This window comes from Oncorhynchus tshawytscha, linkage group LG17, assembly GCF_018296145.1.
Source record: "Oncorhynchus tshawytscha isolate Ot180627B linkage group LG17, Otsh_v2.0, whole genome shotgun sequence".
Taxonomy (NCBI): domain Eukaryota; kingdom Metazoa; phylum Chordata; class Actinopteri; order Salmoniformes; family Salmonidae; genus Oncorhynchus; species Oncorhynchus tshawytscha.
This window is the reverse complement of record NC_056445.1, coordinates 2,757,166-2,773,782: the sequence shown is the minus strand read 5'-3', so window position 1 is coordinate 2,773,782 and position 16,617 is coordinate 2,757,166. Positions and strand designations below refer to the sequence as shown.

At 46.8% G+C, this 16,617-nt stretch overlaps 1 protein-coding gene across 2 annotated transcripts in view; it reads left to right on the top strand.

Moving 5' to 3' along the window:
- The first annotated feature begins 9,455 nt into the window (after positions 1-9,455).
- Positions 9,456-16,617, top strand: part of LOC112246927 (segment polarity protein dishevelled homolog DVL-3-like) — a 53,980-nt gene continuing 46,818 nt past the window's right edge. For both annotated transcript variants that reach the window (XM_042300014.1, XM_042300013.1), the window contains exon 1: positions 9,456-9,955. In XM_042300014.1, the coding sequence (XP_042155948.1) occupies positions 9,795-9,955 (161 nt within the window). In that variant the 5' untranslated portion in view covers positions 9,456-9,794. The remainder of the gene's footprint in view (positions 9,956-16,617) is intronic.

Sequence of the window (16,617 nt, the reverse complement as noted above, 5' to 3'; positions counted from 1 at the left end):
ATTAGTTATGCCTGGGTTCTTAACATGCCTGGGTTCTTAACATGCCTGGGTTCTTAACATGCCTGGGTTCTTAACATGCCTGGGTTGTTGACATGCCTGCCCCATCTGGGTTGTTGACATGCCTGGGTTCTTAACATGCCTGGATTGTTGACATGCCTGGGTTCTTAACATGCCTGCCCCATCTGGGTTGTTGATATGCCTGGGTTCTTAACATGCCTGGGTTCTTAACATGCCTGCCCATCAGGTGCCGGGGCACTGGAACAACAACTATGTTCCGGGCCAGACTAGGAGATTTCTCTGGACTCCACAAGTAAATTGCAGTCATTGGTTGGCCAGACTTCAGGTGGCCTGGGGATCAAATACAGCTGGTTGAATGGCAGTGGTAAGAACAGGAGAGCAGCCCCCTTTAACTGGGAGCAGCCCTCTTTAACTGGAGACTCTAAAACAGAGAGACAGGGAGAGTTCAGGACCAGACACACTGTAATCTTAGAAATCAAGGCTCTTTACTAAAACTTTACAACTTTTAGTGAGTGAGACGTATTATAGTTTTAGTAAGTGAGACACTACGTCATCCTAATGGGTGGTGCTGTGAGCCACTGACCGGTGTGTTCCTCAGCAGCAGGTGGCTTCTACAGGGGCTGGGTAGGGTGGTCTGGCTGGGAGCATCTTGTACAGGGGCTGTATAGGGTGGTCTTTCTGGGAGCCTCTTCTACAGGGGCTGGGTAGGGTGGTCTGGCTGGGAGCCTCTTCTACAGGGGCTGGGTAGGGTGGTCTTTCTGGGAGCCTCTTCTACAGTAGGTTAGTGTTTTACTGCCCCTAGACAGAGGGGGTCTACAGGTAGTGGGTTAGTGTGTGTTACTGCTCCTAGACAGAGGGGGTCTACAGGTAGTGGGTTAGTGTGTGTTACTGCTCCTAGACAGAGGGGATCTATAGGTAGTGGGTTAGTGTGTGTTACTGCTCCTAGACAGAGGGGGTCTACAAGTAGTGGGTTAGTGTGTTACTGCTCCTAGACAGAGGGGGTCTACAGGTAGTGGGTTAGTGTGTTACTGCTCCTAGACAGAGGAGGTCTACAGGTAGAGGGTAGTGTGTTACTGCTCCTAGACAGAGGGGGTCTACAGGTAGTGGGTTAGTGTGTGTTACTGCTCCTAGACAGAGGGGGTCTACAGGTAGAGGGTTAGTGTGTGTTACTGCTCCTAGACAAAGGGGGTCTACAGGTAGTGGGTTAGTGTGTGTTACTGCTCCTAGACAGATGGAGTCTACAGGTAGTGGGTTAGCGTCTGTTACTGCTCCTAGACGGATGGGGTCTACAGGTAGTGGGTTATTGTGTGTTACTGCTCCTAGACAGAGGGGGTCTACAGATAGTGGGTTAGTGTGTGCTACTGCTCCTAGACAGAGGGAGTCTACAGGTAGTGGGTTAGTGTGTGTTACTGCTCCTAGACAGAGGGGATCTACAGGTAGTGGGTTAGTATGTGTTACTGCTCCTAGACAGAGGTAAGATGTCATTGGTTACACACACACATAAAGTAAGATGTTATTGGTTACATACACACATAAAGTAAGATGTTATTGGTTACATACACACACATAAAGTAAAATGTTATTGGTTACATACACACAAAGTAAGATGTTATTGGTTACATACACACACATAAAGTAAAATGTTATTGGTTACATACACACAAAGTAAGATGTTATTGGTTACATACACACACATAAAGTAAGATGTTATTGGTTACATACACACACATAAAGTAAGATGTTATTGGTTACATACACACACATAAAGTAAGATGTTATTGGTTACATACACACACATAAAGTAAGATGTTATTGGTTACATACACACACATAAAGTAAGATGTTATTGGTTACATACACACACATAAAGTAAGATGTTATTGGTTACATACACACACAAAGTAAAATGTTATTTGTTACATACAAATAAAGTAAAATGTTATTGGTTACATACACGTGATTAGCAGATGTTATTGGTTACATACACACAAATAAAGTAAAATGTTATTGGTTACATACACACACATAAAGTAAGATGTTATTGGTTACATACACACAAATAAAGTAAAATGCTATTGGTTACATACACACAAATAAAGTAAAATGTTATTGGTTACATACACGTGATTAGCAGATGTTATTGGTTACATACACGTAGGAATGAATTAAGACTATATACATATGGAAGAGCGATGTCAGAGCGGAATGGACTAAGTGTACCGGTCTGAGTGTAGTGGGTGAGGAGTCAGGCGCAGGAAGCAGAGAGTTCAGGGGAGTGCTATTTTAATGCACTGAGACAAACGCTGAACATAAGCCAACCCTCACAAAAACACAGGGCGTACTGAACAAACAAATGCCCCAAACAGGGGGACTTAAACCGTCCAGGGAAAACCCACAAAATGGGAAAACACAAAACCCAATAGACGTGCACATAAGTACACCAAACAGACGATCACAATAATGAATCCCGCACAAGGAACCCTGCGGGCCGGCTGACTAATAAAGCCTACTACCTAACTCAAAACAGGTGCACACATAAGGAGGGGGAGGAAATAATCAGTAGCAGCTAGTAGGCCGGCGATGACGACCGCCGAGCACCACCCGAACGGGAAGGGGAGTGTCCTTCGGTCGGAGTCGTGACAGTACCCCCCCCTTGACGCGTGGCTCCCGCAGCGCCGACACCGGCCTCGAGGTCGACCCGGAGGACGAGGCGCAGGGCGATCCGGATGGAGGCGATGGAAATCCCTCAACATTGACGGATCCAAAATGTCCCTGGTGGGTACCCAGCACCTCTCCTCCGGACCGTACCCCTCCCAGTCCACGAGGTACTGCAGGCCCCTCACCCGGCGTCTCGAGTCCAGAATGGCCCGTATCGTATACGCCGGGGACCCCTCGATGTCCAGAGGGGGAGGAGGGACCTCCAGCACCTCACCGTCCTGTAGGGGACCAGCTACCACCGGCATGAGAAGAGAGACACATGAAACGAGGGGTTAATACGATAATAGGAAGGGAGTTGTAATCGATAACACACCTCGTTTATTCTCCTCAGGACTTTGAACGGCCCTACACACTGCGGCCCAAGCTTTCGGCAGGGCACGCGGAGGGGCAGGTTTCGGGTCGAGAGCCAGACCCTGTCCCCTGGTACAAACACGGGGGCCTCACTGCGGTGGCGGTCAGCACTCCTTTTCTGCCATCCACTAGCCTGTTGAAGGGATTCCTGGACGGCCCTCCAGGTTTCTTTGGAGCGCTGCACCCATTCCTCCACCGCAGGAGCCTCGGTCTGGCTCGGATGCCACGGTGCCAGGACCGGCTGGTACCCCAACACACACTGAAAGGGGGACACATTAGTAGAGGAGTGGCGTAATGAGTTCTGGGCCATTTCCGCCCAGGGGATGTATCTCGCCCACTCCGGTCAGGTCGGTCAGGAAATCTACGGATAGATGTGACCATGGCCGTTGTGGAACGGGGAGGGGTTGTAACTTCCCTCTAGGAAGGTGCCTCGGAGCCTTACTCTGGGCGCATACCGAACAGGAGGAGACATAAACCTTAACGTCCCTAGCCAAGGTAGGCCACCAATACCTTCCCCGAAGGCTCCCTACTGTCCTCCTCACCCCAGGGTGACCCGAGGAGGGTAGGACGTGAGCCCACCGAATCAGTTGGTCCCGAACACCAAGCGGCACGTAACCCCGCCCGCCGGACACTGAGGAGGCGCTGGTTCAGCCCGTAACGCCCGCTCGATGTCCGAGTCCACCTCCCATACCACCGGTGCCATCAGCTTTGAGGCCGGAAGGATGGGAGTAGGTTCGGTGGACCTATCCTCCGTGTCGTAAAAGCGGGACAGTGCGTCCGCCTTCACGTTCTGGGAGGCCGGTCTATATGATAAAGTGAACCGGAATCGAGTAAAAAACATGGCCCACCTTGCCTGCCGCGGGTTCAGTCTCCTAGCTGCCCGAATATACTCCAGATTCTGGTGGTCGGTCCAGATGAGAAAGGGGTGCTTAGCCCCCTCAAGCCAGTGTCTCCACACCTTCAGAGCCCTGACCACCGCTAACAACTCCCGGTCCCCCACATCATAGTTACGCTCCGCTGGGCTGAGCTTACTGGAGAAGAAAGCACAGGGGCGGAGTTTTGGTGGCGTACCCGAGCGCTGTGATAGCACGGCACCCACCCCAGCCTCGGACGCGTCCACCTCCACTATGAATGCTAGAGAGGGGTCCGGATGCGCCAACACGGGTGCATCCGTGAACAGCGCCTTCAACCTGTTGAAAGCTCTGTCCGCCTCCGCTGACAACTGCAACCGCACCGGGCCCCCCTTTAGCAGTGAGGTAATTGGAGCCGCTACCTGGCCAAAACCCCGGATAAACCTCCGGTAGTAGTTGGAAGAACCCCAAAACCGCTGCACCTCTTTTACCGTGGTTGGAGTCGGCCAATTACGCACGGCCTTACTGCGGTCACCCTCCATCTCCACCCCCGAGGTGGAAATGCGATAACCCAGGTTTGGAGAACACACACTTCTCAGCCTTGACGTATAGGTCATGCTCCAGCAGTCTACCAAGCACCTTGCGTACCAGAGACACATGCGCGGCGTGAGTGGCTGAGTAGATCAGAATGTCATCGATATAGACAACCACTCCCTGCCCGTGCAGGTCCCTGAGAATATCGTCTACAAAGGATTGAAAAATGGCTGGAGCATTTTTTAACCCATACGGCATGACGCAGTACTCATAGTGGCCCGATGTGGTATTAAATGTGGTTTTCCACTCGTCTCCCTTCCGAATACGCACCAGGCTATACGCGCTCCTGAGATCCAATTTTGTGAAGAACTGCGCTCCCTGAAAGGATTCCACTGCCGTAGCAATGAGAGGTAGTGGGTAGCTGAACCCCACTGTGATGGCATTTAGACCTCTATAATCAATACAAGGACGCAAACCTCCCTCCTTTTTCTTCACAAAAAGAAACTCGAGGAGACGGGTGAAATGGAGGACCGAATGTACCCCTGTCCCAGAGACTCCGTGATATATGTCTCCATAGCCAACGTCTCCTCTTGGGACAATGGGTACACGTGACTCTTGGGAAGCGCAGCGTTTACCTGGAGATCTATCGCACAATCCCTTCCCGGTCGATGTGGTGGTAATTTAGTCGCCTTCTTTTTACTAAAAGCGATTGCCAAATCGGCATACTCGGGGGGAATGCACACTGTGGGACCCTGGTCTGGACTTTCCACCGAGGTGGCACCGACGGAAACTCCCAGACACCTTCCAGAACACTCCTCTGACCACCCCTGGAGAACCCCTGTCTCCACAAATTTTTAGGATTGTGCCGGGCCAGCCAGGGAATCCCCAACACCACTGGAAACGCAGGCGAATCAATAATATAGAGACTGATACGCTCCCTATGATTCCCCTGCGTTACCATGTCCAGTGGGATTGTGGTCTCCCTGACCACCCCTGACCCTAATGACCGGCTATCTAGGGAGTGCACGGGAAAGGGAGAATCTATCGGCACAAGCGGAACACCTAATTTAATAGCAAGTCCGCGATCCATAAAGTTCCCAGCTGCGCCTGAATCGACTAGCGCCCTATGCTGGGAAGAGGGGAAAAATTTAAGAAAAAAACTCAAGACAAACATGTGACCAACAGGGGGTTCTGGGTGAGTTTGGTGCTGACTCACCTGGGGTGATCGAGAAATGTTCCGCCTGCCATCTCGACTCCCAGACGGACCCCCTCAGCACCGATCGGCCGTGTGTCCTCTCCGACCACAGTTGGTGCAGAGGGAGCCTCCTCCTCCGGTACCCCTCGGCAAAGCCCCTCCCAACTCCATCGGAACAGGAGTGGAGGTGCTGGGTGGTGGAACACACAGGACCCTCTCCGAACGCCCGCGGGCCGCCAGCAGATTGTCCAGTCGGATGGACATGTCAATTAGCTCATCCAAGGAAAGAGCGGTGTCCCGACACGCTAGCTCCCTGCGGACGTCCTCCCGGAGACTACACCTGTAGTGGTCGATAAGGGCCCTGTCGTTCCACCCGGATCCTGCTGCCAAGGTACGGAACTCCAACGCGTAATCCTGGGCGCTCCTTTTCTCCTGCCGGAGATGGAATAGTCGTTCTCCCGCCGCTCGGCCATCTGGAGAATGGTCAAACACGGCGCGGAAACGGTGAGAAAACTCGGGGTAGTGCTCCTTCGCTGAGTCTGGGCCATTCCTGCATTTGCCCACTCCAGAGCACGACCCGTGAGGCAGGAAATGAGGACATTCACCCTCTCCGCTCCCGAGGGAGTAGGTCTGACGGTGGCCAGGTACAGTTCTAGCTGGAGTAAGAACCCCTGGCACCCTGCTGCCGTTCCATCATAGACCCTTGGGAGCATAAGACGGAGGGTGCTGGAGTCGGGAGATGGGGAGTCCTGAGGAGGAGGGGCCGAAGGTGGAGAGAGGAGACCGCTTCTCTCCCATCGGTCCATTCTCTCCATCACCAGATCCATCTCCGTTCCGATCCGATGGAGAACGGTGGTGTGATGTAGAACCCTCTCTTCCATCGATGGGAGGGGAGTGGCTGTTGCTCCTGCTGACTCCATTCCAGTGGTGCGGGATTCTGTAACGGTCTGAGTGTAGTGGGTGAGGAGTCAGGCGCAGGAAGCAGAGAGTTCAGGGGAGTGGTATTTTAATGCACTGATACAAACGCTGAACATAAGCCAACCCTCACAAAAACACAGGGCGTACTGAACAAACAAATGCCCCAAACAGGGGGACTTAAACCGTCCAGGGAAAACCCACAAAATGGGAAAACACAAAACCCAATAGACGTGCACATAAGTACACCAAACAGACGATCACAATAATTAATCCCGCACAAGGAACCCTGTGGGCCGGCTGACTAATAAAGCCTACTACCTAACTCAAAACAGGTGCACACAATCAACACATAAGGAGGGGGAGGAAATAATCAGTAGCAGCTAGTAGGCCGGCGATGACGACCGCCGAGCGCCACCCGAACGGGAAGGGGAGTGTCCTTCGGTCGGAGTCGTGACACTAAGATACAGTAGAGTAGTATAGAATACTATATATATACACATGAGATGAGTAATACATAGACTAAGATACAGTAGAATAGTATAGAAAACAGTATATACACATGAGATGAGTAATACCAGATATGTAAACATTATTAGGTGACTAAGATACAGTAGAATAGTATAGAATTTAGTATATACATATGAGATGAGTAATGCTAGATATGTAAACATTAAGTGACTAAGATACAGTAGAATAGTATATAATACAGAATATACACATATGAGATGAGTAATACATAGACTAAGATACAGTAGAATAGTATAGAATACAGTATATACATATGAGATGAGTAATGCCAGATATGTAAACATTATTAAGTGACTAAGATACAGTAGAATAGTATAGAATACAGTATATACATATGAGATGAGTAATGCTAGATATGTAAACATTATTACAGTGACTAGTGTTCCATTCCTTAAAGTGACCAGTGATTTGTAGTCTATGACTATAGGCAGCAGCCTCTAGTATTTTAGTGATGGCTGTTTAGCAGTCTGATGGGTCCCAGCTTTGATGTACCTGTACTGTTGCACCTTCTTCACCACACTGTCTGTGTGGTCCATTTCAGTTTGTCAGTGATGTGTACGCCAAGGAACTTGAAACTTTCCACCTTCTCCACTGTGGTCCCGTCGATGTGGATAGGGGGGTGCACCCTCTGCTGTTTCCTGAAGTCCACGATCATCTCCTTTATTTTGTTAACGTTGAGTGAGAGGTTGTTTTCCAGACACCATACTCCGAGTGGCCTCACCTCCTCCCTGTACGCTGTCTCGTCATCGTTGGTAATCAAGCCTACTACTACTATCAAGCCAACTACGGTTGTGTCGTCTGCAATCTTGATGATTGAGTTGGAGGCTTGCATGGCCACGCAGTCATGGGTGAACAGGGAGTACAGGAGGGGGCTGGGCGCACAACCTTGTGGGGCCCCAGTGTTGAGGATCAGCGGAGTGAAGGTGATGTTTCCTACCTTCACCACCTGGGGGCGACCCGTATGGGAGTCCAGGACCCAGTTGTACAGGGTGGGGTTCAGACCCAGGGCCTCGAGCTTAATGATGAGCTTGGAGATTACTATGGTGTTGAATGCTGAGCTATAGTCAATAAACAGCATTCTTACATAGGTATTCCTCTTCTCCAGATGGGACAGGGCAGTGTGCAGCGTGATGGCGATTGCATTGTCTGTGGATCTATTGGGGCGGGAAAATTGGAGTGGGTCTAGGGTATCAGGTAAGGTAGAGGTGATATGATCCTTGACTAGTCTCTCAAAGCACTTAATGATGACAGAGGTGAGTGCTACAGGGCGATAGTCATTAAATTCAGTTACCTTTGACTTCTTGGGTACAGGAAGACTGGTGGACATCTTGAAGCATGTGGGGACAGCAGACTGGGATAGGGAGACACACACACACAGAAATCAGAACCATGGACAGCCACATCATATTTAGCTTATGCTGATTGGACTAAATAGTTGTTGTTATCTTTTTGGTGTCAATGTATTAGACTAAGCATTGGTGAGTTTATGATGTTGAAGTTGAAATGGTGCTGGAATAGTGGAGGCAGCTCCTGTTTTCTTTGCGTCTTTCGGTAACTCTCCGGTTCTAAATCAATGGTTGTTTAGTGGTCTGAAAATGTCAGAAGCATTAACTTGCTTGACCATGCTGTAGGTCATGTAACTGTTTGTTACATATTAATGCCTATGATTTTGGAACGAGATGTTCGAAGAGCATGTAGTGTATATATCACGGTCACAAGGCATAGGGTTATAGAGCAAACGAGGCAATTATCACAACACATAGGTTGATGTAATATGGCTTTTTGGGGGGGGGGCTTGGCTTCCCCAGTGATTTTACCCACGCATCCCTACTGTTCTATAGTAACTGATCCGTCGTCAGTATTGTGAAATATATATGTTTTATATAGAACGATTTTAATATAGAACATTTATCTGAGAGCAGCGCTGGATTTCTTTCGATCATTTTCAGTATCGACACATGCTCCAAAGACGCACTTAGCAAAGGCTCTCTCTCCGTGGTGTTTTGGGAAACGAACGTTACATCCTCGGCTGTTGTTGGAAGGGTGTGTTTAAAACACTCGTAAGCATGTTCCGTGCTATCGGGCAAGGGCCCTGGTCTGTAATGATGAGAGGGATGCCAACCTAAACTAAGCATTGACACCAAACACATTGCATATGATCTAACAACAGACAGACGAATGGCCGTTACTTGTAGGCTAAGACGTGTTTCCTTATAGTCTACGTGATACAAATCTGTCCGTATTTTCCTACATCTTCCAGAGTTCAAATGAAATGTCTTGTTCATTTCATTCCCAGTCCTCTAGAGGGAGTTTCATTGGAATGTCGATAGGAGGGGCTATTGTCCCACATCGGCGGACAGATGTTACAATGAGCAGGGTGTCGGTGTCCGCCGATGTGGAGCGCAATCCGAGGCTCATGACAGGGGCAAATGAACCCAATTACGTTATTTTGTGATGTGAGACTGCAACGGACAAAAATAATACCACGTTTTTACGTGTTTTATTTGGACACATCTGTCCGCATTTGGCGTCGTGCAGGGTCCGTCTCACGAAGTGGAGCGAAGAGTTGACAACAGCCGGGAAAACAGGCTAGAGGAGACACTGGAATATCCAGCGCCAGGGAGGGAGAACGCGGAAACCCGGCTGGATGTACCCGGATTTACCCTCCCCAGCGGTTCGCCATGGGGGAGACCAAAATTATCTATCATCTGGACGACCAGGAAACTCCCTACCTGGTCAAGTTGCCCATCGCTGCCGACAGGGTTACTCTTGCCGACTTCAAAAATGCCCTCAATAAACCCAACTATACATTTTTCTTTAAATCTATGGACGATGATTTCGGGTAAGACCATTGTGCAAAGTAACTTACTTTGCTGCTCTTCCATATAAATATGGGGTGTAGAAGTGGTGTATTTATTTTTCCTGTTATTGATACTGTTGGATAGACACTGAGATTTTACATTCCCGTACGCATTCTCTGCGCCCCGCCTCTCCTGTCAATGTCACTTGATAGCCTAGGACTTTTAGAGCGCCTTTACGCATTGCTAAAATAGAGTAAATAGCTTTCCCATCAGTGTTTTGAATAGACTACAAATATGTAATCCGATCTGATCAAATGGGATAGATTGTAGTTTATTTCATATATCAAGAGCGTCCATTTTGGAAATGGAGGACTCCGGTTATTGGCATCACTGAGGATACTGGGTGGGGGGTGCGGTTGGAAGTCAGATGTTTTTATGAGGGACGGAGTTGTTCCAAACGCTTGCTTTTCTGTTAATGCCACATAAGAAGTGTTGATGGTTTCCAAGTCTCCCCTCCCACCCCCTAAAAAACACACTATGCTTTGGGGAGGCTAGAGGGAAAAACAGCTTTTAATGGTGAGTTACTAAAGCGCACGGCTTTGCGTCTTCTCAGAAGAGCGGCCGTCCGTTGTGATCATTTTTGAGCGTAAAAAGGATTTGACGAAATAACGAAACTTTGTGCTTGGAATTGTCCTAAATTCGATAGTTTCCATCATGCGCACAAGACAGTAGTCCTCGGTGGTCACTAGTTACCACAGCCACAAAGTCATAAACTCCGCCTATTCTACAATTTTCTTCAAATGTGATTGTAAACCTAACCTTAACCACAGTGCTAACCTTATGCCTAAGCCTAACCTTAATACTAAAAAGCAGATTTTTGTTTTCATTGAGTTTTAAGAATTTTGACCTTGACTGTGCTATCTAGTGGACATCCTAGTTCTCTCCATACTCGTGATTTACTGAGGGTATTGTCTGTGTCTGAGCTGGTAAATTTACTGTTCCGTGCTCTGTAGAGACTGATTTAACAGTTGTCAAAACAAAATGCTTGGAAGAGGATGAACTTGATAATGTCCATTCCCAATGCCTTAGTTATTCTTGAAAATGGAGGCTCCATTCTTGAAAATGGAGACTGGAAAGGGACCATGGAGAAGGTTTCTCTTTTGTGATCAATAGAAAATTAGGTTAATCTCCTTGCTCTCATAAATTCAACCGTCATTACTGTGTGTGTGTGTGTGTGTGTGTGTGTGTGAGAGAGAGAGCTTAGCTTGAATGTGTTGGAGAAAGATAACATACATTTTGTGATCTGTGCTTATGGGTATCTAGAAAGCTGGACTTGGAAATATTGTGGACAGGGATTGGGATTACCCTATTCATGGTTGATACCAAACATACACACAGGCTAGACAAAGTGTGGTCAGCAAGTGGTATGGTTTCATCCTCCTTCTGCCCAGCAGTGTACACTGCATTCGGAAAGTGTTCAGACCCCTTGACTTTTTCCACATTTTGTTACGTTACAGCCTTAATGGATGAAATAAAATGGATGAAATAAAATGGATGAAATAAAATCAAAATCCTCATCAATCTACACACAATACCCCATAATGACAAAGCAAAAACAGGTTTTTAGACTTTTTGGAAATGTATTAAAAATGTAAAACGGATACCTTTCTTACATACGTTTTCCGACCCTTTGCTCTGAGGCTCAAAATTGAGCTCAGGTGCATCCTGTTTCCATTGATCATCATTCAGATGTTTCTACAGCTTGATTGTAGTCCTCTTGTGGTAAATTCATTTGATTGGACATGATTTAGAAAGGCACACACTTGTCTATATAATTTCCCACAGTTGACAGTGCATGTCAGAGCAAAAACCAAGCCATGAGGTCGAAGGAATTGTCCTTAGAGCTCTGAGAACGGATTGTGTCGAGGCACAGATCTGGGGAAGGGTAAACGTTTCTGCAGCATTGAAGGTCCCCAAGAACACAGTGGCCTCCATCATTCTTAAATGGAAGAAGTTTGGAACCACCAAGACTCTTCCTAGAGCTGGCCATCTGGCCAAACTGAGCAACAGGGGTAGAAGGGCCTTGGTCAGGGAGGTGACCGAGAACCCAGTGGTCACTCTGACAGAGCTCCAGAGTGGAGATGGGAGAACCTTCCAGAAGGACAACCATCTCTGCAGCACTCCACCAATCAGGCCTTTATGGTAGAGTGGCCAGACGGAAGCCATTCCTCAGTAAAAGGCACATGACAGCCCGCTTGGAGTTTGCCAAAAGGCACCTAAAGTACTCAGACCATGAGAAACAAGATTGAACTCTTTGACCTGAAATGCCAAGCGTCACGTCTGAAGGAAACCTGGCACCATCCCTACGATGAAGCATGGTGGTGGCAGCATCATGCTGTAGGGATGTTTTTCAGCGGCAGGGACTGGGAGACTAGTCAGGATCGAGGGAAAGATGAATGGAGCAAAGTACAGAGAGATCCTTGATGAAAACCTGCTCCCGAGCGCTCAGGACCTCAGACAGGGGCAAAGGTTCACCTTCAACAGGACAATGACCCAAAGCACACAGCCAAGACAACGCAGGAGTGGCTTCGGGACAAGTCTTTGAATGTCCTTCAGGGGCCCAGCCAGAGCCCGGACTTGAACCTGATCAAACATTTCTGGAGAGACCTGAAAATAGCTGTGCAGCGACACTACCCGTCCAACCTGACAGAGCTTGAGAGGATCTGCAGAGAAGAATGGGAGAAACTCCCCAAATACATGTGTGCCAAGCTTGTAACATCATACCCAAGTAGACTCAAGGCTGTAATCACTGGCAAAGGTGCTTCAGCAAAGAACTGAGTAAAGGGTCTGAATACTTATTTAAGTGTTATATTTCAGTTTTTTTTTTTTTTTTTTTTTTCAATAAATTTGCTTTGTCATTATGGGGTATTGTGTGTAGATTGATGAGGGGTAAAAAAACAATTGAATCAATTTTAGAATAAGGATGTAACATAACAAAATGTGTAAAAAGTCAAAGGGGTCTGAATACTTTCCAAATGCACTGTACATGTATATCAATGTAACACCATGGAGGAATACAATAATAATGAAGTGGCTCAGAAATCAAAATAATGCACTTGAATTATTACTCAGATAACCTTTTTACAGAACGGCATTAAAGAATTGCAGTTCCACATGTGGGAACATTGCTACTGCAACATGTTAACACCACCTTTTCACATGTGAGGGGAATAACACTATTTCACCCCCACATGTGAACATACAATTCCACATTTGAAAGTTAGATTTTCACATGTGAACTTGTGATTTCACATGTCAAACTACAATTCACGTGTGAGGTGAAAACAACATGTTATTCTCCTCACATGAGAAAAGGTGGTGTCAATTCTATTTAATACATGTGAAAATATGGTTTCACGTGAAATTAAAGCTCAACGTGTGAAAACAGCCATTTCACATTTGAAACAACACATTTCAAGTTTGGTGCTGCTTCTGATGCAGACCTGTAGCTGATCAGTCAGAATGATTTGATGTGCTATTCCTCCCTTCCTTGCAGTAATCACTGACCTTACGGGCATGGGCGGATTGGTGGAGGCTATGGAGTGATATCCTTGCGCTCACCTATCCAATCGTGTTAGAATAGCGATGACTTTAAGGAAGGACTGAAGGATGCATTGGAGGATGGTATGTTAAATAAATACAAAAATGTATGTAAACAAAAGCCTGGTGTGGACCACTAGAACCTCACCCTACCGCTCTAGACCCCCAACCGGGTACATCTGTTTCTATAGTAGTGGATACTGTGTGTGTGTGTGTGTAGTGGAGCAGAGTGCTCGCTCTGTCTCTTAGGAAGCTGACCTACTTTCCTCCCTTCTTCCTGTTTTATTTTCCTGTCTTCCCCTCTTCTCTGTCGACTTGAGACTATTTGCATATTAGATGTGTGCGCATGTACTGGGGAATAGATTCGCTGTCTTTGTCTCTGTGTTTGTGTCTGGCCTCCTGTGGTTTTTTAATCGGTCTCTCTGTCCTATTTGTGTTGTTTATGGCTGGGAAGAAAAAAGGATGCCGACTCTGAACCTCAGAGATTATTACCCTCCCTCCCCCCTTTCACCTCTGTCCCTTCCCTCCTGCTCTCTTTTCCATCCCTCCTGTCCCTCTTTTTCATCCTCCCTCTTTTTCATAGCTCTTCCCTCCTCCCTCCCTCCATCCGTGTGTGTCCAGAGCAGCATCCGTCTTATTTGTCCGTAGTAAATCTGATCAGGGAGTGCTTCACTGCTTTTCCACATCAGTGGAGTAGTCTGCACCTGCAGGCCTGGATAGATTAACCAGTCCAACAACCCATATTATGCTGTCCTGTGAGGCTCAGTTGGTAAAACATGGCGCTTGCAAAGCCAGGATCGTATTTTCGATTCCTGCTGGGGCCACCCAATACAAAATAGGATGCATGAGCTACTGTATGTGTCCTTGGAACAAGGATTAATGAGCTACTGTAGGTGTCTTTGGAACAAGGATGCATGAGCTACTGTAGGTGTCTTTGGAACAATGATGAATGAGCTATTGTAGGTATCTTTGGAACAAGCATGCATGAGCTACTGTAGGTGTCTTTGGAACAAGGATGAATGAGCTACTGTAGGTGTCTTTGGAACGAGGATGAATGAGCTACTGTAGGTGTCTTTGGAACAAGAATGCATGAGCTACTGTAGGTGTCTTTGGAACAAGGATGCAAGATCTACTGTAGGTGTCCTTGGAACAAGGATGCATGAGCTACTGTATTTGTCTTTGGAACAAGGATGCATGTACTACTGTAGGTGTCTTTGGAACAAGGATGCATGTACTACTGTATGTGTCTTTGGAACAAGGATGCATGAGTTACTGTAGGTGTCTTTGGAACAAGGATGAATGATCTACTTACTGTAGGTGTCTTTGGAACAAGGATGAATGAGCTACTGTAGGTGTCTTTGGAACAAGGATGCATGAGCTACTGTAGGTGTCCTTGGAACAAGGATGCATGAGCTACTGTAGGTGTCCTTGGAACAAGGATGCATGAGCTACTGTAGGTGTCTTTGGAACAAGGATGAATGAGCTACTGTAGGTGTCTTTGGAACAAGGATGCATGAGCTACTGTAGGTGTCTTTGGAACAAGGATGCATGAGCTACTGTAGGTGTCTTTGGAACAAGGATGAATGAGCTACTGTAGGTGTCTTTGGAACAAGGATGAATGAGCTACTGTAGGTGTCTTTGGAACAAGGATGCATGAGCTACTGTAGGTGTCTTTGGAACAAGGATGCATGAGCTACTGTAGGTGTCTTTGGAACAAGGATGCATGAGCTACTGTAGTTGTCTTTGGAACAAGGATGCATGAGCTACAGTAGATGTCTTTGGAACAAGGATGCATGTAGTACTGTAGGTGTCTTTGGAACAAGGATGCATGAGCTTAAACAGTGGATGCAGAAAGGCATCACATCATTCAGTACAATTATAAGGAATGGGAACCTAGATAACTTCCAGGACCCAAGTAAAAAAACATGGCTTAGATAAACAAGATTTTTACAGATATCTACAAGTTTGACACTATTTCATAAGGGAGATAAAAGTGACTAACCCTCGAGCACCTCTAATATTAATCCAAGTATTCACTAACGCATACAACTTGGGGAGTAACAAAAAAACTATTTCAAATCTCTACTTGGGTTTTCAACCCTCAAAGAAACATTCTACAAACTGTATTAAAAAGAAATGGGAGGAGGAACTTAACATTGAAATAACTGATGAAACATGGTTGAACATATTAGAGACTCAACAAAGCTCCACCAACTCAGGGTCATGGAGAGAATTCTGTTGGAAGAATGTTATACGTTTCTTCATATCACCTAGACTGAAATCAAAACAGACTGGCTCACAACACCCTTGTTGGAGAGAATGCGGTCTATTGAGGGAGGACCACTCAAATATCTTTTGGACTTGCCCCGCAATCGAAACTTACTGGGGTTTTAGGCTGGGTTTCTGTACAGCACTTTGAGATATCAGCTGATGTAAGAAGGGCTGTATAAATACATTTGATTTGATGCTTAGAAGAGTAAGAGAAGTAGAGGGAGGGATGGATTGAGATGCAGAAAGAGAGAGTGAGAGAGATTATTATTGTTTTTAATGTGCTTAATAAAATCAGCCGCAGGGCTTGGGACTGCCACACTATGCATCCTAAATGGCACCGTATTCCTTTCATAGTGCACTACATTTGACCAGAGCCCTCAAAAGTAGTGAACTATGTAGGGAATAGGGTGCCATTTAGGACTCAACCCCTGAGTTTCCGAATTACACACATACACACACACACACACACACACACACACACACACACACACACACACACACACACACACACACAGCGACAGGGAACAGGAGACTCCTCCTCTTCTCTCTGGCTCTTCGTCCGCCAGGACAAATGGTAAAGTCATTATTCAAAGCATCTTTGTGTCTGAATGCATCGCCAGGTGTGTGTGTATGATAGAGGAGAGTTCCTGACAGATTACTAGTGTGTCTTTGTGTGTGCGTGACTTCTCTTACTCATGAAAAGAAAATACAGATGTGCTATCTTCATGTGAACAGGTTCTCACAGCAGGAAAGTAATCCTGCAGCAACAACCAATGTGAATTTGATTACAGTTATTACGCGGATAATAATTAATGGACATTTGTCTAGGGGC